General features: G+C 54.1%; 1 protein-coding gene across 2 annotated transcripts; it reads right to left on the bottom strand.

The window, feature by feature from the left end:
* Positions 1-101: 101 nt before the first annotated feature.
* LOC128916972 (uncharacterized) lies at positions 102-26,340 on the bottom strand. 2 transcript variants are annotated; one of them, XM_054219350.1, is made up of 7 exons: positions 26,264-26,340; positions 17,515-17,731; positions 15,650-16,213; positions 8,847-9,026; positions 1,501-1,647; positions 957-1,078; positions 102-645 (listed from the first exon to the last, which is right to left on the bottom strand). In XM_054219350.1, exons 3-7 carry the CDS (start codon positions 15,715-15,717, stop codon positions 380-382), a joined length of 783 nt encoding a protein of 260 aa, XP_054075325.1. In that variant the 5' UTR covers positions 15,718-16,213; positions 17,515-17,731; positions 26,264-26,340; the 3' UTR covers positions 102-379. The 2 variants fall into 2 exon arrangements, with proteins under 2 accessions (XP_054075325.1, XP_054075324.1); XM_054219349.1 differs by lacking the exons at positions 15,650-16,213; positions 17,515-17,731; positions 26,264-26,340 and adding an exon at positions 9,704-10,274 and having other exon boundaries at positions 8,847-9,030.

Here is a 26,340-nt window from a genome sequence, read left to right as displayed (position 1 = left end):
TTCTCTTAATAACAGCAAAGGGCTTCAACCGCACAAACACCACTGAGAAAACGTACTTTTTTCTTTAGGTTTTTTTTTTTTTTAATAAATAAATCCAGGTTTCCGTCTAATTGATCACTGCTCCATGGAGCAAGACTTCGCACAAATGTGTTTCGGCGGTCGGCCGGCGTTCTCCGACTTTGCCGATGGCCCCGTCCCGCTTCCCAGCGCCGGCAGGGAAGGGTGCTGCTCCGTTCCGGGAAGGCTCAGCATCCCTGCCAGGTCCCGGCTGTTCTCCGAGGGAGCAATGCCATTTTTGGTCTCTTTTTGGCCGGGGGGGGTGGGGGCGGAGGGGGTGGCCTTGGTGCAGGTCCCCGGGGCTGCGCTTCCCCCCCCACCATTAAAAATAACAGCAAAATATGTTTGATTCCTGAGCCCGTGCCAGAGGTGGGACTATTTCTGGAGCGATGAGAGAGTCACTCGGCGGTGCAGGGGGAGCTGCTGGGACACCTGCGCCATCGCTGGGGTCCCCCCCCGCCGGCTTCTTCCCGCAGCCGGGCATGGCTCGAGCATCCTGATGTCCAAAGCTCAGCCCCGCGCTGGATGCAGTCCTCCCCCGGCACCGGCACGACGGAGAGAAGCCTGCTCCTCCAACGCACCTGTTATCTGAAAACCATTAAAAAAAAAAAAAATAAAAATGTTGGGATATATCGAAAGGGATTAATTAGCGCTGTTGATGGAAGCCAGATCCAGAATTTGCCTTGGAAAGAAAACAAATCAGAGCCCAAAAGCGAGCACGGGGAGGGAAAGCCGTGCCGCAGCGCTGCACGCAAATGTTCCGTGTCACATTACACAGAATTAATGCCTCGGCTTGTCTGCGCAGATGAAAAGGCTTTAACCTAAAGAATCAATTAAGTTTCCTTGCAGACAGTCTAATCTAACCCAGGGGGGACTTTGGGGGGAGCGAAGCCCCTCACCTCTCCTGATGGCAGCCGTAAATCCCTGTCTCCTTACGGCTCTGATCTTCAAAGCAGCAGGAGCCGTTTGCTGCTGCTCCAGCCAGGTGCGAAGTCGGTTCCATCCAGGTGGAAACCGCAGCCTGGAATAAAACCCACCATTTATTGCTAAGGAGATTTAGGGTAAGGAAGAGGAAACCTGTGGCCACCGTCACCTTTGTTGGCTCTGGCTGTCAGTGTCCTCTTCTGGCTGGTGCGCTTCAGCGTCACCCATCTCCTGTCTGTCCAAATGGCTCCAACGTGGTCCATCCCACTGGACCGCCCTGAACCCACTCGGACCCACCCTCCTGGCCGTGTACCCAATGCTGCCTGTCCATCCATCCATCCATCCATCCATCCATCCATCCATCCATCCTTCCATCCGTCCGTCCATCCATCCATCCGTCCATCCCAACAACTCCAATCCTGACCCAACACCACCCATCCATCCATCTGTCCAGACCAGACAGGACCAACAAAACAAATGTGGTACCGCAGCCCCCTTCCCTGCATCCCGGAGGCTCACGTGTCCATTTTCCAGGCTGGAAAACACAGCTCTTCCCCCTCTGACTCAGGGTGATGGCTTGAAATATCTTCTATGATCTCAGAGAGCTGCATCCTGTACTGAAGAAGCATCTTCAGGATTGTCCGGAACCGGCCGATCCCGCAGCGCCTGTAAATTTGGCACAGGAATAAGAGGCAAGAGCATTCCCGCAGCTGAGGGATCCGGGGAACCCCAGTGAGTGGGACAGGACGGCCACCAGCAGCGGGACCCCCTGGCACTCACAGCACTTGCTCGTGGAGCAGCGGCATGTAATGAATCATGGATTTTTAATCATGGGGGGAAAAAAAATAATTTCAGCTTTGTTCCCAAATGTGCAGCTCGTCCGGAGCGTGGCACCACCCCGGGAGCTGGGGGATGCCAGGGATGAACCGGGGCTGGGTCAGGAATGACCCTGGGGCTGAGCAGGCGGCCGGAGGGGGGGTGCGGTGGGGAGCAGGGCCGGCAGCCCCCCCGGGAGCGGGACCGAATCGAGTCACCTCCACGGGCCGGCGATCACCGCCGGGCAGGACGCCATTTCTGGGCCACGGGCACAGGTCACCCAGCCTGTGGTGGCTCCCTGGGACGTGGAGGTGATGGCCGTGGCCTGGCTGGCTCTGCACACACACGTGTAACGAGATGAACAGGTCTCAGCTCAGACCCAGGAGTCTTGCACCCTTACGCGTCTCGCAGCGAGTGGCAGCGAGGTGGGGACATCCCGGATGGCAGCGAGATGGGGATATCCCCGCATCCCAACGGTGATGCTCCTACAAAGCAGGTTTGCCTGCCCGGTGCTGGGCCCCCCAGGGCAATGACGGGGCTGCATGAGCTGGGGGTGGGAAAATGTGAATTTTGGGGTATTAAAGAGGGTGTAAAGCGGGCAGCCAGCACACCTACCCTGCCCATCCACTGCCACGGACAATGCGTGCTCTCGCCAGCAACAGCCAGGCCAAATACGCATCCAGCCTGTGCCGTGATGACAAGGGGGCGTCGCACAAAACATTCATAAATTAACAACTCGCTCAAATACCGGAGAGTTTGTCGATGAGCTAATGGATGTTCCAGTTCGTAACCGCACCGGTGCCACTCTGGGCTCGCCGTCCCTCGCTGGAAGGAGCTCAGCGTCATTTCACCCAACCCCACGTGTGATTTCTCTCCACGTAGGAGACCGATATGAAGGCAAAAGAACCCAGCTTCGACTTTAATAGAAGCAAAAATACCCCTCTGCTAATTTTATCTCTGAGGCAGGCTATTATTAACGTGTCATTATTCTTCAGAAAAATTTGATCCCGCCCGGCCCAAGACACATAAAATCTCTATAAACTCCAGCGCGTGATTTACGGCTTGGCATCAGGGGACTGAAGTAATTCAGTCCTGTCAATTTTGTTCCTATTTAAAGGCGTGCCGCAATTAATGTTTACCCGCCGCGAGACCTGCGCTCAAATGGCATCTGCCAGGTGGGGAAATCACCGTTTATCATTTGACAGAGACGAATCCATCGTAAACGCATCCCCCGGCAGAGCGGGAAAGCCCCCCTGGCACGGGCGAGGACCAAGTCCGGGAGGCGCTGGCAGCGATGCCGACAGGGACGGGCAGCTCCGGCAGCGCCTCCCACTGCCCCCAACTCCGGGGAAGGGACATTTTCAGTTTTTTTTTTCCCCAGTTTCTCCCCACGTAGGGCCCCGGCAGCTGAGCAGCAGCGCCGAAGTGCGGGCGTGGGATGGGCGATGTTGGGATTGCCGCTGCCTTCTCGCTGTCACCTGCCTAATTACATCGGGGACGGGGATAATGGATAACTGCTGGGGGTTTGGGCTCCCTTCGTCCTCCCCCCGCCTCTTTTTGGGATGCCAGGCCGGGGCGGTGGCGGGGAGGCTGCTGCCGCTGCTGCCGCCGAGTTAACTGGGAGCAAGAGGGACAAGGTAATTAAAGCATGATTAGAATCAGGCTATGAGCATCTCCCGCCAGGGAATCAGCGGGGTCGCACGCCGCAGCCCCCGACCGCAACCGGCACCTCGGCTCCTCTCCTGCCCGCCCTCGGCCAAGCGGAGCCACATCCCAGGGGGGACAGGGACCTACGGGGACCCTCGCCACCACCCGTACGGGCTCCACGAGGAGGATGAAGGAAGAGCACTGGAGCCTTCCTCACTGGTCCCCGAAGCCCCAGACTCCCAAAGCCGGAGGCTCGGAGCGGCTCCTCTCCATCCCAGCCGGCAAACCAACAGCTCGAGGCTCCCCGTGCCGAGAGAAACCCATCCTTCCTCCCAGGCCATTCCTGATGATCCTGGTCCCGCCGCCGCTGCCCCAGGATGCTGCCAACCCCACCGGCAGCGGGGCTGCCCTCACCCTGCCCCGCTCCCCCGGTGTAAATCCGCAGCGGCTCCGCTGGGCTCCCGGCACCTCTCCTGCCACAGACTTCTACTCTCAAACCTGCGTGCCTGAAAGGAGGAGCAAGGGAAGACGCAGGGGAGCAGCAGGACGATCCTTGCTCGTGTGTTATCCCCCGCAGAAGGGATATTTTCTCTTGGGATTTTTTTTTTTTTTCATCGTAAGCAGCAGCTATTTCCCATCCCGCCAACCCCCTGGCCCAGCCGGGAGAGCTCGCCCTCATCCACCCGCTTGTCAAATCCTCACTTTAATTATGTGCCCTGCCAGAGGTCGTCTGCAATTACCCAGCTTTAATTTCCTGCAGCCACGTGTCCTCCGGAGCCTGGGAATCTCCCGGCCGGCAGCCCCGCGCTGGGCGAAGGGCCGCTCGCTGTGTCCTGCTCACACCTCTGCAGCTGGGCAGAAAATTAGCCAAGAGAAAATGTCAGGAGCTGGGCTCTTGGGATGTTTTCCCCCATCCCTCGTTAGAGCCGGCGGAGGTTCCTGCCCACGGATGCAGGGTTGGAAGCGCGAGGTTTGCAGCGGGCAACCTGCTCGCTCTTAATTAACCTGCAGATGCATCTGCATCACATCTTTTATCCGGGATGAGGCGTAATTCCCCGCTGCGTGCCGGTAGGAGCCCATGTAAAACAAACCGCTCTGGCCACATCGGGGACTGGGAGAGAAACTGGCTGCTGCCAAGCGTGGACATGGGATTTTTACGGGATTTTTCCTCCCTTCCTCTGCAGGGAGGGACCTCCAGCTTCCCACCGCATCGCTCGTACCCCACGGCGGGCACGGAGATGATCCAACAAGCCTGACTCCCCCCCTAAATATCACAGCTCGGAAAATGCAATGCCAGCTCCTGGGTTTGCCTGCGAGGAGACCGGTGGGGGGGCGCGGAAAGCAGCAGGAGAGAGAAAAATGGGGTGCCAGGGGCGACAGAGTGGGGCCGGGCGGGCACCGGAGGCAGCTCCATCCCCGCACGGGGCTCCCACCGCAGCCGGCCCCATTGCCCCGGGTGAGGGGCTGCCGGCCCCCCGAGCCCCCCGCTCGCTCCAGCCCCGGCGTGGCAGCGGGGCCGGGCACTTCTGCCATTTATAAGGGCCTGAAAGTGCACCAGGAGAGCCAATCAAGTCGTGCCGATTTGCATATTAATGACATCCCCTAAATAATCCACACCGCACCAAACAGAGCTGGTGATAGCTGCTGGAACACCCACAGTATAAACTGTCTATTTAAATTACTTCAATTTTGCTTTTTTTTTTTTTTTTTTTTGGAAGAAAGGGCTCTAACCTGAGCCCCCCGAGTAATAGGTATTAACCCGCAGCGGTGATTAACACATGAGCTACGTTCACTGTCTCCATCATCAGCTGGGGCAGAAAATGGGAATTCCATGTACAACTTTATTGCTCAGCTTCACAATTGCCCAAAAACATGGCTTATGGGGGATGTACCGTCAAAGAAAGCCAGCTCGCCACACTCAGCCCCGGGGCACCTCTCCGGGCAGGATCGGTCCCCTCGGGGGGCCCAAAGAGCAGGCGGAGCCCGGATGGATGGGGGGCGGTGGGGTGCCCCTGCACCCACCCTCACAGCCTGTGCACATCGGGTGCTGCGCAGGGAGACCCTGCTGTGGGTATATTGAGCTGATTTAAAAGAAAAAATAAATTAAAAAAAACACCAACTTTTATATATATATATTTAAATGGCTGGAAATGTAGATTGAAAATGTCATTACAGGTAAGGCAGAGGAGAGCACCCTCCAACACTCCTGCTTAGAGAAAAGGCATTTCATAAACCGAACACCCACCCGAGAGCCAGCGGAGATGCACCGGGCGCCCTCGGGGACAGGCTCTGGCCACGCAGCATCACCACGCTGGACGTGGTGGCCTTGGGCACCAAGATGCCGCTCCCCGGGGGAGCACAGGGCTTATCAGCCACTCACCCCACCAACACTGCGCTTCCAGAGCCCTCGACACAAGTTGTAATTGTACTCCTGGTACCCTCAGTGGGGTTTGGGGGTTAAAACTCCACCCCAGAGCATTTGGGATGGGGTCAGCGGAGCCGGCCGGACCCGGGCTGTGCGTCCCCTGTGTCACTGCTGCACCCCATCAGCCTGGGACCACAGGGACGAGCACCCGGCCATGCCAGTGAGCCCGAGGCCAGCGCAGGGTGGCAGCCAGGCCATACCTGTTCTGGCTCTCAAACGCATGAGGAAGGAGGATGCCGGGCAGGAAGGTCGGTCCCTGCATCCCCCCTGCAACGGGGAGCATCCCCTCTGAGAGGGAGCGCACATTTCTGCTTATAAGCAGATTTATTTCAATCACTCCTCACCTCGCCAGACAGCCCGGGCATCGCCAAGGGGATGGATATGGCACTCTCCCAAAGGACGCGGCGTGTTGTGCCATGGCCGCGGTGCCACTCTCATCTCCTGTGGCCAACGATGCACCCAACGCTGCCGAAGCGGCTGCCCCGGCACCACACCGGCGGGTGATGGTGGCTCGGCAAAGGCGTCTGGAAAGTCATCAGCCACATCGCCCCGGCCAGACCCAGCCGTGCTGCCCCCCTCCGCTCCCGGCCTGTCCCCAAACGGCAGGAAATCCTCAGCAAATTGCTGCCGGGGTTTTAGAAATAGGCCACATCAAAGGGACGCAAAGGTATTCTGAAAATAACCATCCCGGGTTATTTTTCTGGATTTTATTTATTTATTATATTTCCCGGATTATTATTCCCGGGATGGGGAAGGGGAGTCAGCAGCAGCAGCGATGCTGCAGAGCGGGACCGTCCCCCCGCGCGAGCCCCCGGCCGCGTCCACGCCGGCGGAGGAAACCAGCTCTGCTGAGCTTGCAGGAACCTCAGCGTTTGCAGCCTGCTGCCTTTCCAGATTTTCCTTTAAATAGCACCAAAACCATCCCGCCCTCCCCCTGTCCTCATGGAGGCAACGACGGTTCCTCCCTCCTGTGGATGTCGTCACTATTAATTATGGACCTTAATAAATAAATCCGCCACGAGCATCACTTCCCTCCCTCCCCAGCTTCCCAGGGGCTGAACTGCGCTCCTTCCCCACGGCTCCAGGCAGCTCGGCTCCGGCTTTGGTGGGAGAAGAGCCCAGCCCAGTGATTCGGATCCCTTGCAAAGCTGGAGGGATCAACCGCCTCCCCCCTCGGCTTTGCTGGAGGGGCCGGCAATTTAATTCTCAGTAATTTAATTAGGTTTGTCTCTGCTTTATGTCCCGTGACATAGAGCCATAATGAAATTTTTTTAAATGCAGTAATTTTACACCAAAAGGTTATTCATACTCCAGCACTCACTCAGAAGAGAAAGTGAAAGGATCAGGCGTGGGCTGCTCTGGTTTTGGGTGGATTTCAGAGCTTTTTGGGCTCTGTCTTCCCCAGCCGGCAGCTCCCGTCTGAGAGCCACGAGGCAGCAGGGATGGCCCGAGCCCAGCAGCCAGGGGAGGTCCCTTCTTCTTATCCACCTATTTTTTTCGTCTCCAGCTCCCTCAGAAATCACCCAGCCACGTCCACACAATAACAAAATAAAATAAAAAAAAAAAAACAACAGAAAAGAAAATTTAATAAGATTTCAAATTGCCTTCTCCTGAATTCCAATTGCTTCATATATTGTGTTCATGACAACTCCTACACTTCCCATTTTCCTCCCGTCTTCTCTTCCTATAAGACAAGTTCTTGTGCTAATGAATTCCTGATTTTTTTTTTTATTTACTAAGTGTCGCAGAGGAAATCCTCGTTATTTGTGCCTCGGTCAGGCTGGAGCAGACGCAGCCGGTTGCCGCCGCAGCGCCCGGCCCCGTGGAGTATGAAGCTCACGTACAGCCACTCCGCACGCCGCCGCCGAGAAGGATTCAGTAATTGAAAAGACCTTATAAATCAATAGAGCTAAATTGAAAACTCGGGCAGGACTCCACATAATTCACTCGCTCACCTGTTAAGACTTCTTTTTACTTTTTTGGGGGGAAAAAAGAAAAAAGGGTTGGTAGAGGGGAACCTGGGGTACGCCGGCTCGACGCTGCTTCTCCAGCACGGCTGGCTGGGGAGATGATGCGCGAGCAATTAATCCCACACGGAGATCATCAGAATGTCAGGCGACCTCCGATTTATTCCCGTGTCCTTGGAGGCAGGAACGCCGGCCGCGGGGCCGAGCGACCGCAGTGAGCTGCTTTTGTCGCTAGCAGGGAGCACGAACCGGCGCGGCTCTTTTGAAGCTGCCTTCAAGGAGGAACGACGGGACTGTAATTCCCGAGGGAGAAGGTAAAGCATTTGCCTGGGCATCCCAGCCCCGAGCGCTTTTCCCACGTGCCGTGGCATCCGCCGCCCCCGGCCCGGCATCTCCCCAGCCCTGACGAACCCCCAGGACCACCAGCCAGCACACAGTGCGGAGTTTTTGGACAATAATTTGCCAACCATGGAAAACAGCGAGCTAAGGGGATTTAGGGGAAGGGGAACAAGCGGCTGGATGTAATCAGACCCAATTAGCGCATGGATCAATTAAGCAGTGGCAGAGCCCGGCGCTGGAGAGAAGGGCAGGCTGGCAGGAGGAGGAGAGGCGGTGGGATGACGGGCAGGGGACGGGGGGTGGTCCCCGAGCCCCGGCCGCGGGTGCTGCTCGCTCGGAGGAGCCCGGCGCTGACGCCTGGCTCGGCCCCCATCGCTGCTTCCAGAAACTTTCACCAAGAACGGTTTAAATGAGTCGTTTATCAATGAAATGCGTGATTTCGCCGGGCAAATTAAAATCTGTCCTCTTGTTTAATTAATAGGGCAGCTTTATATTCGACAAATTAGGGAGACTCTTGATGAGTTAATTTGTTAATTAACGGAAGCCTGGAGGCTCTTGTTTCATTAGACATTGCCAAATCCTTTAATCTGACGCGTTGCTCCTCCTTCAGGACCCCCTTCTCCCTCGCACTCGGGTTCAGGCCCCGAAACAGCCCCGGCAGCGATGCTCACCGTGGGAGGGCTCCCGGCACGGCCATGGCTTCCCTGCACTGGGATTTAGGGCACCGGCTCGGCATCAGCGTATTTCTCCCTCCCCTTCCTTCAGGAGGATTTATATCCGCCGTCGAGGAAGAGCGTGAGATCCCTGCAGCCGAGCCGCCGGCTGCTGCTGCCGCCGAACAAAGTCCAAACCTGTCTCCAGGAAAGAAAGACGGGGGGGTGTCGAGGGGGGTGGAAATTAAAAAAAAAAAAAAAAAAAAAAAAAAGGAAAGAAAGGCTTTTGACCCAGTTCAGAGTGAAAATTTCGCTTGCTTTATTTTTTAAGGCAAAGCTCCCTGCGCGCGGAATTGATGAGTTGGTTGAGTTTAATAAGCAGGTTACGGTGCAGGGAGGCCGTGCTGTGGACAGGGGGGTGCAAATTAGCGATGCTGCTGCCGGCGGGTGGAGGATGCCGCACTCCTCATCCCGGCAGACCCGACCACCGAGGGTGTCCGCATGCCCCAGGGGTCTGGGATTGTGCCAGTGCGGGGGCGGGCTGTGCCCAGCAGTGCCCACCTCGCTGATGGCCAAACCCCACGGCTCGGAGCAGAGTCCAGCCATGGACACCCAGACCACTGCCACAGGAGCCTTCGGGGCAAATAAACCCTCCAGGTACATCCAAGCTCCTCGGGTCAGCCCTTTCCCCCGCCCAGGGTGACAATAGGCACAGCCACCCCCAGCAACCCCATCCCACTGCTTCCAGTACAGACCAGTAGGATGGTGCTGCGGCTGGGTGAGCACCGCTGACCTGCTCCAAGCGATGCCACGGCAAGAGGAATCACACCAACCCCAGGGAGCCCCAGACAAGCGTGATGGAACCAGAACCTCACCGAGAGCAGGACCAGCAACACCAGTAAGAGCAGCCGTGGTGGGACGCACACCCGCGCTGACCCGTGTGGAAAACCCCACCGTGTGCCTTGTGATGAGTATCTCATTACGGCTGCTCATTTATACCGCAAATCCTACTTTACGTTAAAAAACCAGCAGTGCGGGTTCCTGAGCTTGCACGATGGACCATTTTCCCCCAAACCAGATTAACCCAGAGCCCGAAGGACCAGCTCCTTCATTTATTTTTAGATACCGGTGCCTGCTGCACTAGCCGTCACGTTATCAAGTAAATATGGAAAGCCAGATGACTGCCAGCAGAGAGGCACCCAGAGACTCTGTTATCTTTGTTTTTAATAGGCTGTCAGTTCCTGGGATGTATTTGCTTTCAGCCTTTAAAAAGAAACCCCCGCTTCACTTTATACCGCAGAAGTTTGCCAAGTTTCCAGCTTTCCCTGAAACTTATTTCGCTGCAGCAGGCCCGCAATAGGCAGAGAGCGCCTCGGGAGAGGGCACAGCTCGCTCGGACCGAGAAAGCGGCAATAAAAAAGAAAATCACATTGACTGGCAAATGCCTGCTACAGTTTCCACAAATACTTGGCAAAAAAAAAAAACCACCCCGTTGCTGTTCAAGCCAAGCCTGTTTGGGTGCCTTTCGCACAAGGACGCTGATGGTTTGCACTTTGGTACTCCAGCGCTGGCTCCTGCTGCTGGCTACTTGCCGTGGTCAACGAGGATGGGCAAGCCGGAGCTCAAGCTGGGTAAAACCACACTTGGATAGGGAGCTATTTTCATTAATCACCGATTAATTGAGGCTGGAAGGGACCTTGGACACCATCTGGCCCGAGCCCTGCTCAAAGCGGAGCCAGCCTCCCAGTACATCAGGCAGCTCAAGACCTTCTCCAGGTGAGCTCTGGGCATCTCCAAGGATGGAGATCCCACCACCGCTCTGGCCCTCATCCCAAGGGTGATCCCCCCATAGCAAAGGGGTTTTGTGTGCAGTGGAGCATCCCTCCTGCCATCTGCCTTGTGCCTTTCACTCCATGCCTCCAAGAAGAGCCTGGCTCCATCTTCTCTACCACCCAGCTCCCGGGGAATGACAGCATCTTCCAGAGGGAGATTTACTGCTGTGCCTGATGGAGCAGGGCACACCATCCCACAGCATCCCGCTCTTCTCCTGGGCCATTGCAGGCTGCCAAACCCAGGGAAATCCCTCGGGCTTTTCCGCCTGCCCCGATGGGTCCATGGAAACCCCAAGCCCAGCAGCTCTGCCCCTCCATGCAGCTCAAAATGCTCCTCAAATCAAAGGGTTCGCCAAGAAATGGCTGCTCGATCCCCTTGTTTATTCAGTAAAAGAATCACGTGTGTTTGGGGATAAAGTGCCGTCAGTTATTTTTCCCCTCTATTTTCTAACACTCCAGCCTCAGATCAATAAATTAATTCAAAATCATCTAACGAGCACTCAGCCTGTAATTTATTTTTCATAAGTGTTAATCCGATTCCTTCCGAATGATATGCCTTTGGGACCCTCACAAATTAAGAAGCCATTCAAGACACTTCCCCGACATTACTTAGGCAGAAAACAACATTAGACTGAAAATAATAATAATGCCAAGCTCCTTCTAAAGATGGTTTTCAGAGACCCAAAACATGTTTCATTTTATTTGATCCTCTGCTTTCTCTATTTACTGATGCACCCTGGGGCCCATCCCCAAGCAGTTCGCTTCAGCCTTTAATAACCACTATAAAATGAGTCTTGCCAAAAGCCTTGATCTGATGCGGCTTTTACTGTGATCCAAAATAATGCTTATCGGGGGAACGGCTCCTGCATTAGCTGTCGCAGGCCCGTAAAATACACGCCGACTTCAATCCAGGGCTTTCAGCGGGTTTTAACTCCTATTTGCATTGTGGTGATGACTCTCGCTTAGGTTTGGAAGGCGAAGCAGACTCCAGGAAACACGAAGAGCCGATTCCAGGCTATTTTAAGCTTAAAAACAAGAAATACCACAGCTTCTCCAAAGGCTCCAGAAGCCAAGAGCCACCCAAACTCATGGCTTTGTCGGGAAAATCAAAACTGGAATGGGAAAGGGGCAGGAGGGTGGGAGGCCAGCGCGGTTTGAGGCCACGCTTCATCCCCCTCCCTGCCCCCAGGACAGCCAGCCCCACGCAGGGCACGCTGCCAGCTCCGGCTCTGCCAATGCCCCTCTCAACCCCCTGAAGTCATTTTAATCAGAGGCATTTCTCCAGCCTCAGGCTCCAGGCACAGCCCCAGCCCGGCCGAGCTTTCCCCGGCCGAGCGCGTTTTAAGCCGCTCCCCAGTGAAACCCACACGGAGGGGCAGCAGCGAGGGATGCTCCAATGCGGGCTGGTGGCACCCAGGGCACCCCAGCTCTGTTCTCCAGGACTGTCAGGCACGGGTAACTCAGCTGACACGGGGCCAACTCCCTAATTCCTGCTGCAGTGTGACCATCGAACACTTACTAAGGCTGATGCATCTTATGGGGGGATTTCACCCTGGTCCTGCCCTGGGCACCCAGCGAGCACCCCCTGCCAACACTGAGGGTGCATTTCATAGAATCACGGAATGGTTTGGGCTGGGAGGATCTCAAAGCCCACCCAGTGCCACCCCCTGCCCTGGGCAGGGACACCTCCCACCAGCCCAGGTTGCTCCAAGCCCCGTCCAACCTGGCCTTGAACCCCTCCAGGGACGGGGCAGCCACAGCTTCTCTGGGCAACCTGTTCCACTGCCCCACCACCCTCACAGCAAAGAATTTCTTCCTAGTATCTCATCTAAATCTCCGCTCTTTCAGTTTAAAACTGTTCCCCCTCATCCTATCGCTCCCCTCCCTGATCAAGATCCCTCCCCATCTCTCCTGTAGGCCCCCTTTAGGGACTGGAATTTCCCACCCTCTGCCATGGCTCCTGACATGTTTCATGCCTCAGCTGCACGGTCCTTCAGAAAAACTTCAGTACTGACCCCTTAAAGCGTCTCTCACTCTCTCTCTTCCCAACACGAAGAGGTACTTCTCAGAGCTGTGTCTTTTTTCCATTTAAGCGGCAGGTCGTGCTGGGAGCGGGAGAGAGGGAAACAGATGCTTTTCCCTCGTGGTTTGCATAATGCATTTCTCCTTCCACTTACTGTCTAACACGGTGCGCTTGGCCTAAAAAAGAGAGGAAAAAAACCAAACCTTGCAGTAATATTTACAAGCTAATTAGGCAGAGGACTGATTTCAACATCATCAGAAAAGAGCCAGTTGGGCTGGAAGGGTTTTTACCGATTTTCCTTGGAAATTAAAACTGCAACAGGCTGCTGCTGGCTACAGCAGGGAGCTGAAGCCGTCCCCGGGGAGCTCAGAGCTGCCAGCTCTGACCCCCTGCCCACCATTACCAACCTCACTGGAAGCGCTGGGGTTTACCTCCAATCCTCTGAAATGACTGCTGAAAGAGGCAGGGGGAACAGCATCTTCTTTCCCCGCAAAAGAACAGGAGGATTTGAATGTCTGTGCCATGGGATTAGAGAAAAATTAAAGCTATGCTTGAAAGAAATAACAATTACCTTTTCTTTATATTTAGCAGCACTCCCTTGTACAAACCCCAGCCAAAATGCCATTTCCAATAACACAACGAATTTTACAGTACATAAAACTCTGGGCGCCGAGGGGGGAGAAAACGCAGCATGGAATCGCTTGCTCCTTCCACGCGTCGCTTCGTAGCATCGCTATTTTCTGCCTTGCCAGACCTCGGCCCTGCGCCTCCAAGGCTCAGCAAGCCGCGACGGGTCCCAGGAGCGAAGGATGGAGGCATCCGAGGAGGTCTCTCCCCGCCGCCGCTGATTTACCGTGCGGCAGGCGGTGGGAGCGCTCTGTGCCAGCAGATCATCGTCCCCGCCGTCGCCCCCGTTATCCATCAGCCAGCAGCTCGCTTTTAGAGCGCCGGTCCCCTGTCACTCAGGAATTATAGATCTACCCAGCAAAGTCGCAGGGAAATAATTGTTTGTTCGTTGCTCGGCCCTCTGAAACTCAAGGAGAAAATGAGATTTCGCTTGCTTGCTTTAGATCATGGGGTTTTCTTCCCTGCTGGGCTTATTTCAAAATCCCCACTCCTCCCATTCAGCTGCCAAACAAGCGCAGGGAGCTGCCGGCGGCATTGCTGGCGGCATCACAACCAGTGCCCCAGGACCTGGGGGATCAGCCCGATGGCAGGTGGCTGCCGGCACGGCTACGGCTACGGCTCTGCACCGGGAAAGGCTTCAATGAGCCCAAGGGGGAAATTCTGACCCTGCTTCGGACCAAAAGTTAAGAGATGGTGCCCACACCGAGGCGGATCTGCAGGGCCTCGCAACTTCAAACGCGGATTTAAATAGCACCTGAACAAGAAGCAGACTCCAGACAAATAGAGATGTTCCGCTGGATGCATTTAATCTCATTAACCCAGGAGCTGTTTGTGTGGTTTTGTTCCATCATCGCGGAGCGGGGAACGCAGCCGCAGCAGCGGCGGTGCGCAGAAGCCGGCGGGGAAGCTGTATTCAAACACAGCCCAGATTAACCTGCCTGCTTTTACTGCCCCCCCCGCCAAAAGCAGCAAAACCACTGCAAAATAAATCACCCCGAGCAAATTAGCGTTTCTTCGGAATGAGGCGAGGAGCTCTCAGAAGGGACGGCTCCTCGAGCAGGCGATGCTCAGCGTGGCCAGGCGGCTGCTGCTGCAGAGCCTGGGTCACAGAGCCGCCCACGGTGGCAACACGCAGCCCCATGTGGCTTTGTGAAAAACGCAATTTATCGGCTCTCCTTTGCTCTGCAATTCTTGCCCTGCCAACCTCCTCCTCTCCTCCTGGAGAAGAGCAGAAGCAAGGACGAGGGAAGGAGCTGGAAAAGAGCGTTGATTTCAGAGAAAAGGGGTAGACGGAACGCGCAGGGGCAGCTGCAGGGCTACAGAAAGCAGAGTTTACAGCCCTCTGCCAAAGCCTTTCACCCCCCTATCGCACCTCCGCCCAGCCCAGTGTAACTGAATTGATTTCTTCAAATCAGCAGCTGCCTGAGCCCAGAGCCTTATTTACGCCAGGGTCTTTGGAGCGACAGCACTAACAAACGCCAGCGGAGAGGATGTGTGCGTGACCCCACCACAGCCCAGGTGACACGAAGGCACAGCCCATCTCTGCTAGAATTTGCTCTGCCTCCACGAAGAAGATTTACCACCTCCTGACTGCCCTGGGCCTTTGCTGATGCCCCCGTGCAGCTCCCCCACCACATCCCTTCGGCCCTACCCCGGCGCGACACAGATGCCAGGGCTCAGACCCCACGTCGCCCGGGAACACTGAGTGATGGAGACGCCTCAAACCCGGGTCTGGCTCCTCGGTCAGCAAAAGGCAGACCTGGGTCCTTGGTGGCATCCCGCAAGGGTTGAGCGCGGCAGGGACAGGACGGAGCTGCCTCTGGACCCTGCTGACACTGAAGAGCAGGCAGGAGCCCTTTGGCTCCAATCTTGGCCATGCTGGGGAGGCTGTTCAGCAGCATCACAGCCTTTGCAAACGGCTCCTGGGCACGAGTCGTGGGCCTGCTGCTTTTCCTGCCCCTGCCTAATTCTTTATCCAGTCTCTAGATGTCTTGCCTGCTAAATAAAAGACACTTTAAAGCAAAAAAAAAAAAAAACCAAACAAACCAAAAAAAAGCAAAACCCCAAACCAACCCCAAACTCCATTCCAGATGGTCTGGAGGAAAACTCGTATCATTTGCCAAAAAGCTAGGATTTTGCTTTCTCAGTCCTGAATTTCAAGCTCAGAAAGGTCAGACCTCCCATAGAGACTACTGCAGTGCTCTCTACTCTTTTTTCTCATCACTAGATTCACAAGGTTTGCAATTCCAGCTCATTACGCAGACCCGAGACTACTGTGCTCTTGTCAAACCCACTCCCTGCTTCTGCTTTCTGCCTCTTTTCAAGCAGAGACCACATACCCGGGGCAGGCGGGGAGGCCAGCTGGGGCAGGACGCTCCACGTCAGCTGGGTTCTGACCCAGCTTCATGGCTGGATGATGAGAGCTTGTCCTCTCACCTCCCCAGGCTGGTGAAGGAGAAGGAGACACATCCCAAGGAGCTGGTTACCCGAAGTCTGAACGACGCCAAGATCTTTGGTGCAGAACATGAGAAAAGAGCAAGTCCAGTGCTCTCTTGAACTTCAATGTTATTGAATCCTGGTGGTGCTGGAGGGAGCCTGCTGGGATATATCTTGGCCAGTCCAGCCCAGTCCCACCCGTCTGTCTACAGCATCACTGTCCTGGCATCCCACTCCTCTGCTGTCTGGCTCTGATCTCCCCTTCAGCGCATGAACAAACCTGAGCCATTTTGGTCTGCGGAAGAGTAACTGCTTGCAAGAGCTCTGCTCCAGGGCCACAGCTGGATGGATGCTTCTTGAGACTCAGAATATTTTTCACTTCTCTCCCAACTGGAAATATTCAAGAACCTCCTTTCGGGTGCTCCATCTGCATTCCTGGATCCTCCAAGCACCGCTGGGCTGGAGACCTGGATGAGAAATGACATCTCACAAACACCAAATACTCCTGCCAGATGCTTTTGTCATCTTCTCCCAAAGCCAGGCACCACAAGCACGGCGTACTGGAAGGCCAGTCCACCAGCTCATTTACATTGAAGGAAACAGCTCCTACAAAGCGTCTACATCCATCCAGCATTTTCTCCACCCTTAGAATACCAGTAAACAGCCCCGTTAGGTATGAGATAAGTCACTGGTTTGGCTTTAGCAGCTGCTCTGTTCTTTTGACCTCTCGTACATCACTCGTCCCTGCTGCCTCATCCCAGAGCCCCAAAACAGCACTGATGGGGCACGCTCTGATCGCAGGGACAGACTGGGAACGCTACGAGCTGCAGGACTTGCTACTCCAGGGCTCCCCACACCTGAGAAATTGTGTTTGTATTCCCCTAACGTAGACGAGGTCGAAGAGTAATTTCCCCGCCATACCCCACGCTGGGCACAGCTGGTTTCCCCTCTTAACGCTTCGCACAAGAGGCAAACGAGAAAAGACGGAAGAGAAAGTGAAATAAATAGTGCAGCCCAGTTCTGAAGCCGGCTTCATGCTTTGAGGACGGGCAAAGGCTTAGAAGTAACTTTTGCACAGTCGAGGGGAGCAGGTCACAGAGGCGCTGGCTGGACGGAGCCTGCTGAGGGCTGCCATCGTGTAATCCCAGAATACGTGGCCGAATGTGCCACGGCAGCAAGGGCTGGGGGAGCTTCTCGTGGCGGATCGCTGCTGGGAAGAGCCCTGCAGAAAGGCACACTGGAAACGCAAGAGATGTTCCTCAATGGCGAGGCAGAAGGCTTGCTGCACGCCCCGGAGGATCCCGAGCTCTGGTGTTAAAGCATTTACAAAAGACTGCAAAGATCTGCTCTAATTGTTCGTCCTGGTGAAATACAGGGAAAATAAACTTTTAGAAATCAAAGGCTAATGCATGAAGCAGATGTGCCGGCAATGATAAGGCAAAGCAAGGCTTTTAGAAACCAAATTTCAGCTTTGCACAGATTAGACATTAGAATGAACTCACTTAATTTCATGCCATATGCAAATCTTTACCAGCTGTCAGCTCTGTAGTCACTAGAGACGAAATGTAATAACTAAGCAAGAACAAAAACGCAGCGAAGATCGGGTTCTGCAGAAGCCTGGTTATTAGCAGATCCGTGCGTTGGGAAGTCGGGGAGCCTGCCCAGCCTGCCACCCACGGCTGGCGAGGCACAGAACCCACATGTCAGCAGGACCCTCAATTAAACATCTGCAAATAGAGTAACTCTAAAAGATGAGGCTACTACTTACTCCTGACATTCAAGAGTTCCCAGGCGAGCTGCTGTTTTCTGCACAATCTGACCGTCACTGATTTGGTAGCTGGAGTAACGAGTGGCCCAGGTAATCACCAGGCGTCTTCCCAGACCACAGCTCGATGGGCCAGCAAAGGGCCACCTCCATCCTCAGGCTTTTCTCTTCCTCGGTAGCCCTGGATATATGACGCAGACGTGCCATCAGCCAGGAGTCCCTGAATGCAGAACATGGAGAATACATTCCTGTTTCCCTCTAGACTGAAAAGCCCTCAAAGGCTGATCCCCACCAAAGTAGAGAGCATCGTCCTGGCTTGCCCTCATACTGAGCACACAGCTACGCTGTGCAGCACCGCTGGCCGAACTACGGCTCTGTCCCCAGAGGAGCTGCACTGAATTATGACCCAGCATTGGCCATTTACCGAAACATTCAGCAAGCATCAGCTCCACTGAAGAAATTCCACAGAGCTCTTAGCTCTTGCCTGAAGCCATTTGCCACGGCTGGGAGAACCAGCAATCTTAGAACTGCTTCCAAAATGGACAGACCTCGGAGAAAAGGGAGGCACCTCGCTGCTTCGCATGACGGCACGATGCTGGCCCAGCCAGCAAAAGCAACAGATGTGCCACCGCTTTCAGGACATGAACTGTGTCCAGCTGCCAGCACCGTGGGCTGGGGTTTAGGCTTACCTGGCGGTATCTGACCGTTAGCTTACAAACAGCAAAAACGTGAGCTGCAGCTTCTGGAGATGGGCAAAAGGCAGGCGAGGGAGGGCAGCGAAGGAGGGCAGCGAGCCGGGGCTCAGCCCATGAGGGGCCGACACTCACTCATTGCTGGAAGAAGGAGGCATGCAGAGGGGCGCAGGCGAGAGACTCGAGTACCAGAAAGCAGGTAACAAGCTGGCTACGAGGCAAGAAACGATAACAGAAGTGCTCCATCAGAAAGGCTTCCTCACCGCTGAGACAGGATGCGGGCTTAGACAAATCACCTGAGCTGTCAGACACAGCAGGAGCCCGTGTGTGTGTGTGCCCTAACCATGGTGTATTTATTTCCAGAGCATCTGCATTGCATTCCTGGGAAAAGGTGCAGCTCGGTCCTGCTCCACCAGCACGCTCCACCCACATCCCACAGGACAAGGCCGGGATGGAGCCGGCACCGGAGCATCAGCGCACCGCGCTCAGCTTTTCCCATCCCTTCAGTCATCCCAAGCAGGAGTCCACTGCAGCCCACCCCAGCGTAGCCCCTTTGGGGAACAGGCAGCCAGCAGGGAGGGCTCAGGGACCGACGGGGTGAGCCCAGCGCAGTGCCTGGCATCGGCAGGGAAGAGCTGCACGCGTACGGCGCAGCAAGGGGCTTCCACGCGCTGCCGAGAGCTTGTGAAAGCGGTGCTTGCCCTACATACCAGCACAGAGAGAGATTTACACGCAGCTCCTGTTCCAGCTCAGCCTCTTCCTGTTGAAAGCCATAAAGCCCAACAGAGGAGATTTAACATTCCATCTCCAAAGTAATTAAATCCAGCCGTATAAAGTGAAATGTTTAACAACTCCAAGTTTTGCAGAGCGCTGGAGGAACCTGATAAAGATGGAGTTACACTGCTGGTAATAAACAGGGGCTGTTCTCTGCACTGTTACCGGCAGGGGGGAAAGGGGAGCCTAAGTTTTAATGTGGAGGAATTTCAGAGGATGCATTTTATTTAGCAGCGTGCAGGAAAATTAACAGAGAGCCATGGAAAGCTGTGAACTACACATGCTCTTTCTTTCTCCGTATTTCCAAGAGGGCTCTCAAGTCAGCATCTGAGCTCTGCTGAGAACAGCACAGATTGCTTTGCAAATCCATTTCTTCCAGCTCTTGCCTTCCTTCTTTCCGAGTGTAGGCGCTGAGATAACATTCAAGCAGAGTTCCTGAGATCAGATCTCCACACAACGTTACTAACCACAGAGGTGCGTTATGATTTACAAAGGATCATCCACCTGCTTGGGTTTGTATTTTTAACAATCAGCACATATAAAGAGCCATTTGAACATCCCAGGCTCCAGGAGCCTTTGGAAACTTAGATTCATGGAGAGGCAAAGCCAGAGCAGCCAGCAGTCACCAAGGTTTCTGCTCCAGAGCACCCACCTCGCTTCCTGGGATTTAGGACCTTAAATAGCTCTTAAAAACTGCATTCTGGGAGCATCCCTGTTATCAAGGACTGCTCAGGGCAGTCCCAGCTGAGCAGAGACCCTCACACTGATCAAAAGACTGAAGTGTTGGAAATCAGCCCAGGCCCAGGACACGCTGGCCTCCAGCACCCAGCCCAGGCTGGAGCCGGCTCACTCGCAGCTCCCCCCACCCCGGCACCACTGCCAGGACACACCGCTGCCTCCCCAGCATCCCTGCGCGGCTGCAGTTGCCATGGTGACCGAGCATCATCCCCTCTTCCTGGCACCTTTAAGGAAAAACGTCCCCCTGTTCAGCAGCCACCCGTGACCCTCCATAGCTCACGGCTGTCCCCAGACCACCCTCAGATTCTGCCTCTTCCTCAGACGCATCCTGCGCCCAGGGCTCTGGTGGGCAGCAAAGGACACCCTGGTCCCCCAAACCAAAGCAGGTAGGACGGGGACAGCTGCCTGTGAGGAAGCGCCTCCAGCCTCCTGCAGCTGAACGTCAGCAAGGAAAAAAACAATAAAGGCAAGAGTAATGAGGATCAAGTCATTCCTGGCTATAAACACAGTGTGTTTTTTAAGTGAAGTCCAAGAAGGGAAGAGCTTGAGGGCACCCAAGACTAAAAGAGGATCCCTTGAGCACAGAGAGCCCAAGTGTGGTGCCCGTGGCCACCAGGGCCACCACTGCCTTCAGCCCCGCTACAGCTGATGGCACAGGCATCTCCCCGAGCACACCCCGGAGACCCCAGCGGTGCCAGCCTCACGCTCCCCACCTGCAGGACAGGCCACCTCCAGCCACATCTGTCCCGCTGTTGCATTAGCGAGGAGAAGTGCCACCTCCGAGTCTGACAAGCTGTTGCCTTGCCCTCCCAAATCTCTGCAGGGACACCTGCTAAGCTCTGACAGCTGTCAGTACCTTAGCAGGGGGCGAGCTGAGAATCTTGCAAGGTAAAATAGCTCCTTTTGTAATCTGCTCCTACAAAACACCTACCGTCTTGCCTGTTTTAGCCCTCCTTGTCCTAGATTACAAGCCCTGGAGACAGCAAGTGTGCAGAGTTTTAACTATTAAAGGATGCATCTTGCAAATGAGTCCTCAGTAAGCGTGCCTGCTGGAGGAGAGGTCTCTGCTGCGGCACAGACGGCTCTTCGTCCTTCTCTGCCGGGCTGCACTGCGAGCGCTGCCCTGATCCAACTGCTCCTGGGGCACCTGGAAAGGATCGGGAGGTTGTTTTCACCCCCGCGTGGCTATCTGGAGGCTGGTCATCCTTGTGCTGTGTCCTAAGCAGGTTTCTTTGCTCCCCGATATTCAGTCAGAGACCGATTAAGCTCTGTGCAGCACGCCAGGAGGATGGACAGCAGGCGCCTACATAGACTTTGACACTAAATCCCTCTTAACGAGCGTCGCTTTTGTTGCATTTTTAGCTGCACCCCCCCCTTCACTCAGCCAGAGGAGCAGGGAGGTAAAAGCAAGAGATTAGCTGAGCATCTTACCCCAGAAGACCTCATTATACCAAGAGGTCTCCACTGCCTCCTGCAATCAATTAAATGGACTGGAGTTGGGGATACCTGGCACTTCACTGGATCAAAACCCAGAGAGGAGACTGTAGGAGGCAATTTCCCTTCCGTTATTGACATGCAAATCATCGCTGCAGTAGCTCACGGGTTTAATATATTTCCAGATTGCCTGGCGTGGAGTCACATTAGTCAAGTATATGTGGCAGTTGGTCCAAAATGACTCTTATTATAGAGTCAGCATTTCCACCTCAGCTTCAAGGACAGGCTGGAGACGAGCGTGCAGCCACTTGCCTTACCCCTCTCCCAGGTCCCCTCTGAGGCAGGACCCCCACGGAGTCTGGGGACTGCGAGTAAATGACCAAGAAGTCCCTAACGAGGCTTGGTGTTAGAAACAGACCGAGGTCCCCAAGAAATGTCCTCTTTTCAACCTTGGAAACATATATGACTGCGGCTTTCTACAGCACTCAACTTCCATAAAGCTGATGTTTCTTACTCCAAGGCAGGGCAGCCAGAAAGAACAGGAACTGCCACAAGAAACTATGCGCGCTCTCACAAAATACGCTGGCTTTTTTCCCCAGAGTTTTCAGGTTTGCTCCCTGCTCTCCACAGCTCCCAGCACCATGACTGAGAACTCTTCACAAGTACAGGGAGCCATCCCAAGCGCTGCTGTTTCCACCTCTGTCCCTCCTGGGATCACCATCAGCCCAGCAGCATTCCCCGCTCCCTTTGGACGGTTACTTCTGTGCCCCACTGCCTTCCAGACCTTCAAACCAGCAGCAATGTGTGGCTGATTGAAAATCCATGCTGACCACAAGTACAATAATGAAAGAGCTTTTCTTCCATGCAGATGGGACTCCTTATTCCCTTCTTCCCTCTAAATCGCATTCCTCATTATACCCAGACATCACAGAGTGGCTTTGCTTGTGACCTGCTGGTTGAAACAAGCTTACTGGTCTGATGTTAGAATGGCTCTGTCACAGCTTAGCTGAAATAACATCGTGGTGCTCAGCTGCAGTATTGCTTTGAAAGTTCTCCTTTTGTCCATTTATTCCCAGTGCCGCAAACCAATCTGTCTGAGAAGCTCATTCCTCATTATTCGTCAAGAGAGCCAACAAAGCCCTCTGTTCCTGCACCCTCTCAGAGCTTTGTTTTCAGCTATCTATTCAGTCTTCTGTTTGTGCTACTCAATGTTTGCATTAAGAGCTTTAAATCGTTCACTTAGCCTTGAACCCCCTTCACTCAGTGTCTTTGGTTTGCAGCTAGAAGAAGTAATCACCACAGTGCAATCTATCTCTTGCTTTTTGCTTACCCTTCTATTTTCTCTTTAATTAAAAATCCCTTTGGTCCTCCACTTGGATCCGGGACGTGATTTCCATTTGCCTTGCAAACAGCGCAGCTCGGAATGTCAAAACCGTTTTTCACAACAACCTTGCTTTGACCTGGGTGACAGCTTTACCACCAGGCATTTGATCTCTTACTTGCCCATCTGTTCATTGATTAAAATCCCACACTTCAATATGCAATTCTGTCTCTGCTTCCAGCAGCTTCTCCCGACAACAAGACCCTCATAAAGAGAAGGAGCCTTTCCCAAGTGATGCTCCTCAAGCAGATCACTGCCTCCTCGTTGCCTCAGTTTAACCCAACAACTCCAGGGCAACCAGTGGCCAGCAAGCCCCAGTGACACTGCCCAAGAGCACAGGAAATAAGAGAGATTAAACCCGCCTGGAGAGGGACAAGAAGAGATCACCAGCACCTCCAGCACAGCAAGGCTCCTGGGGAATGCTGGACCTGCAGCGCTCCACCTCCAGGCACTCTGCAGCATGGCCTTCAGACTGGAGGCTGGAAGGGGAGGACAGACAAGTCCTCCCTTTTCCAAAGATTTTTTTTTTTTTCCATTTAACGTGTGGGCCAGGAAAGCCAGATGGAAACAACACTAACATTTCTGCCTTATCACATCTTCCAAGTTGATGTCAGGTAAGACTATCACAAGGATCAACCTAACAGCCACCATCAGCCACGGCAGTGTGCAAGCTTCAGGGAAAGGCAAGGTCTGTGCTGCCAGCCACTGTTACACCTCGTCAGCAACAGATCCCCAAAACCTCCTTAGTGCACAGAAAGGCGATTTTTATCCCAGTACAAACAGTTCCAAAAGGAAGCCAGAGCCTTACTCAACCTTAAAATATGTTTTTCATGATCACTGCCTCTAAAAGCAGAAGGTATAAAGGTCCAGGAGAGAGACTGCTGCACACTGGGAGGTTTCTATGGAGCAGTGAAATGAGTCAGTGCCATCTACCGGCTGCTGGGACCCGTCCGCTTCCACATTCACTGTATCCAGCCTCAAACGTTAAGAACCAGCCTCTTGCACGTCTTGTCTTCTCCCATGACACAACCGTAACGCTTCCAGTATCCCTCTGCAACGCCATAAGCAATGACACCATTTCAAACGCAAATCCCCCTAGAGGTTAAGGGTCCAGATGGGATCCCTTTGGCACAACCGTGGCTCCAGATTCATCCATGTCCAACCATGCTGAGAGCTGCCAAGGAGCCCCAGCGAGCCAGCCCAGGGCTACAGCTCCAGCGTTCCACAGCCCTACTCTCTCCTACCATCTACATTGGGATCTTCCTTTGCTATCCCTGACAAAATCATAAATAATTGTGATGTACGATGTGCTGGCAATGGCAACCCTTGAGCTGGCCCGGATCCGTGCTGAGGAAGAGCTGTGGAAATGCCAAGTATCAGTAGTAGTGCTGGCATCCCCGAGGGACAGTGTGGCTTCATCAGCTTCTAGCACAGCAGTCACAAAGAAGTACCGCTCCAAGGCTACCAAGAGGCGTCAAAGCTGGGATGAGATGCCAGGCATTCCTGGCTATCAGTGTTGTTCTCCTCTGTTGGATCAGATTTAATTGGTGAACAGATTCTAAATGTGCTTCTCACCATTTTTAAAAGGAAAATACACCATCGGTCTACAATCATCCCGTAATCAGGCTTAGGTGCCATATCACTGGCACTGAGGAAAATACACATTTCTCTCGAAGCTTCCTCTTGAAGGGCAGATAGATTTGCTCATCCTTCAAACGCTAATTATCCCCCAAACTTATCTTCCAGCTTTAAAGGGCTCTGGCAGGCTCCAAATGGCTGGAGGACATGGTAATTTTGTGCTGCAGGAATCGCCTTGGGCTCCATTTGCTGCTGAGTGGTCTCAGAGCTGAGGTGCTGTCAGTCTCTTTTTAGGGATGCTGGTTGAACTGAGTTCATCAAGCTGTTTTTGTCAGTCCTGGTAAAATCAATAAACATCTGAGCGAGCTCTGGCACTGAGAGAGCAGTTACTGCCTTTCCCACTGAAAACAAGCAAGAAAAGGGAGACCGTTTCTGGAAACCTTAATGTAACACATCAGCCCAGTTCTGAGCTGTTTGTAGAGGAAGCAGAATGGCGTAGGAGCAGCACAAGGCTAACCTGGATGAGGATGTTGTGCAGAGACAGCATCCATACTATGGGACAGCACGTCCCATACTCTGCTCTTACTTAAGCGGTGGCAGTATGTTCCTTAATCATTCTGGCACAAAGGCAGCTTCTCCTCATTGTTGGAAGTCCACCATGCACAGAGATCACTGAACCAGCAGTTCCTCTGAGAGGTTTGGTTTCAAGACACTGTTCAGGCAAGGGAACCTTGGTGCATTCCCCACAGGCGTGGGAAACACAAGGCTGTGGGGAACAGTATCCGAGGAGAGGACACTGCCTTTTGTTTGCTCAAAACATCAGGATGGATCTCAGAGCCGGCTCCTCTCCGAGGCTTTGCAACGGACAGCCTGTGCAGAGGCATACACACAGGAAGGCATTAGGGCAGGCATATTTTGGGCCTGAATTCCTCTTCCTGAATGCAGTACTTGACTTTTTTCGAACTTCACGTTTAAGAACATTTGTTCACTTTACTAAAATAAACTAAATTTGCTCCTTTTTCTTCTCCAGTTCTTGACAACAAACTCAATCCAGTTATCACAAGCAAGTTTTAGACACGTTCTTTACTCCTTCACCCCAGCCACTGCTAGAATGGGAAGTAAAAGCAAAAAGGACAGATGCTGGTAACCACCACCCCTGAAATACCCTAAAGCGAGAGAAGCCATCGCAGCTGAGGAATGCTGTTATAGTCAGTGCTGCACAGAAGCGCAGTGTGCTCCGTCTGCAGAGATGCAATCCAGGCCCATCTCCTTCAGCATTCCCCTGGGCACCTCGGGGAGCACAGCTCCAAACCCTCACAAGCCAAGAGCTCTATTTACCATACCTGCTTTTTCACTATTGTCAGCTACAAAGAAGAAAAACAGTTTAAATCACCACAATTTATTTCTGACAAACCAGGTTATTTTTCCCCTGCCAGTGATGATTTACTGTGCAAGCGTCTGGCAGAAAACTGTCTATCAGCCTGCTAGATACTGAAATTTGAGTGAGTTACCTGCAATTCCCTAAAACATTCTCTTTTCCTTCAGCTTTTGTCAAATCTCTCCCCATTCCTGGTCTCCAGCAGAGGGAGGGGAGAGGCACCTGCTGCAAAGCACCAATGTACATGTTTTACTGACACGCTCATACCTTAAGGCAAAAGAGAGTATTTTTCCAGAAAGGCCAACAGCTAGGTGACAAGAATGCCTTTATCAGACAGAAAAGGTGTTGCACTGTGCAAATAAACAAGCTGTGAGCGCAGAGGACAGTTTGCTGTGCTCCCCACACCACCTCGCCCCAACAGAGCCCCACTGGTGGAAGCTCCTGGGCCATCCCCAGCCTCTCCACGGAGAAGGCTGCACCGGGCAGGCAGCTGCCATCACCCGGCCCCGCACCCTCAAGCAGCCCAGCCGGGCTGGGCCTCCCCGGAGCCCTGCCCCGCGGCTGAGGGGAGCCATAGGGGCCGCGGCCCCCAGGGTCCCGCCCCGAGGCTGAGGGGAGCCATGGCGGCCTGCTCCCCACCTAGGCCGCCGCCGTCGCATAGCAACCAGGGGGGCGGGCCCACCGGCTATTTAACAGCTGGGAGCCCGCCCCTCCTCCATATTCCCTTCTCATTGGCTGTCCCTCCTATGATTGGCGTGAGCGCTCACCAGTTCTTACCCTCCACGAGCCTCTCCCGCGCCGGGGGCGCGGCGCTACCCGGAAGACGCCACAGGAAGCCGAGGGCAGGAAGCGGG

This window comes from Rissa tridactyla, chromosome 13 (assembly GCF_028500815.1).
Source record: "Rissa tridactyla isolate bRisTri1 chromosome 13, bRisTri1.patW.cur.20221130, whole genome shotgun sequence".
In the NCBI taxonomy this organism is placed as follows: Eukaryota; Metazoa; Chordata; class Aves; order Charadriiformes; family Laridae; genus Rissa; species Rissa tridactyla.
This window is presented reverse-complemented; position numbering and strand designations above follow the sequence as displayed.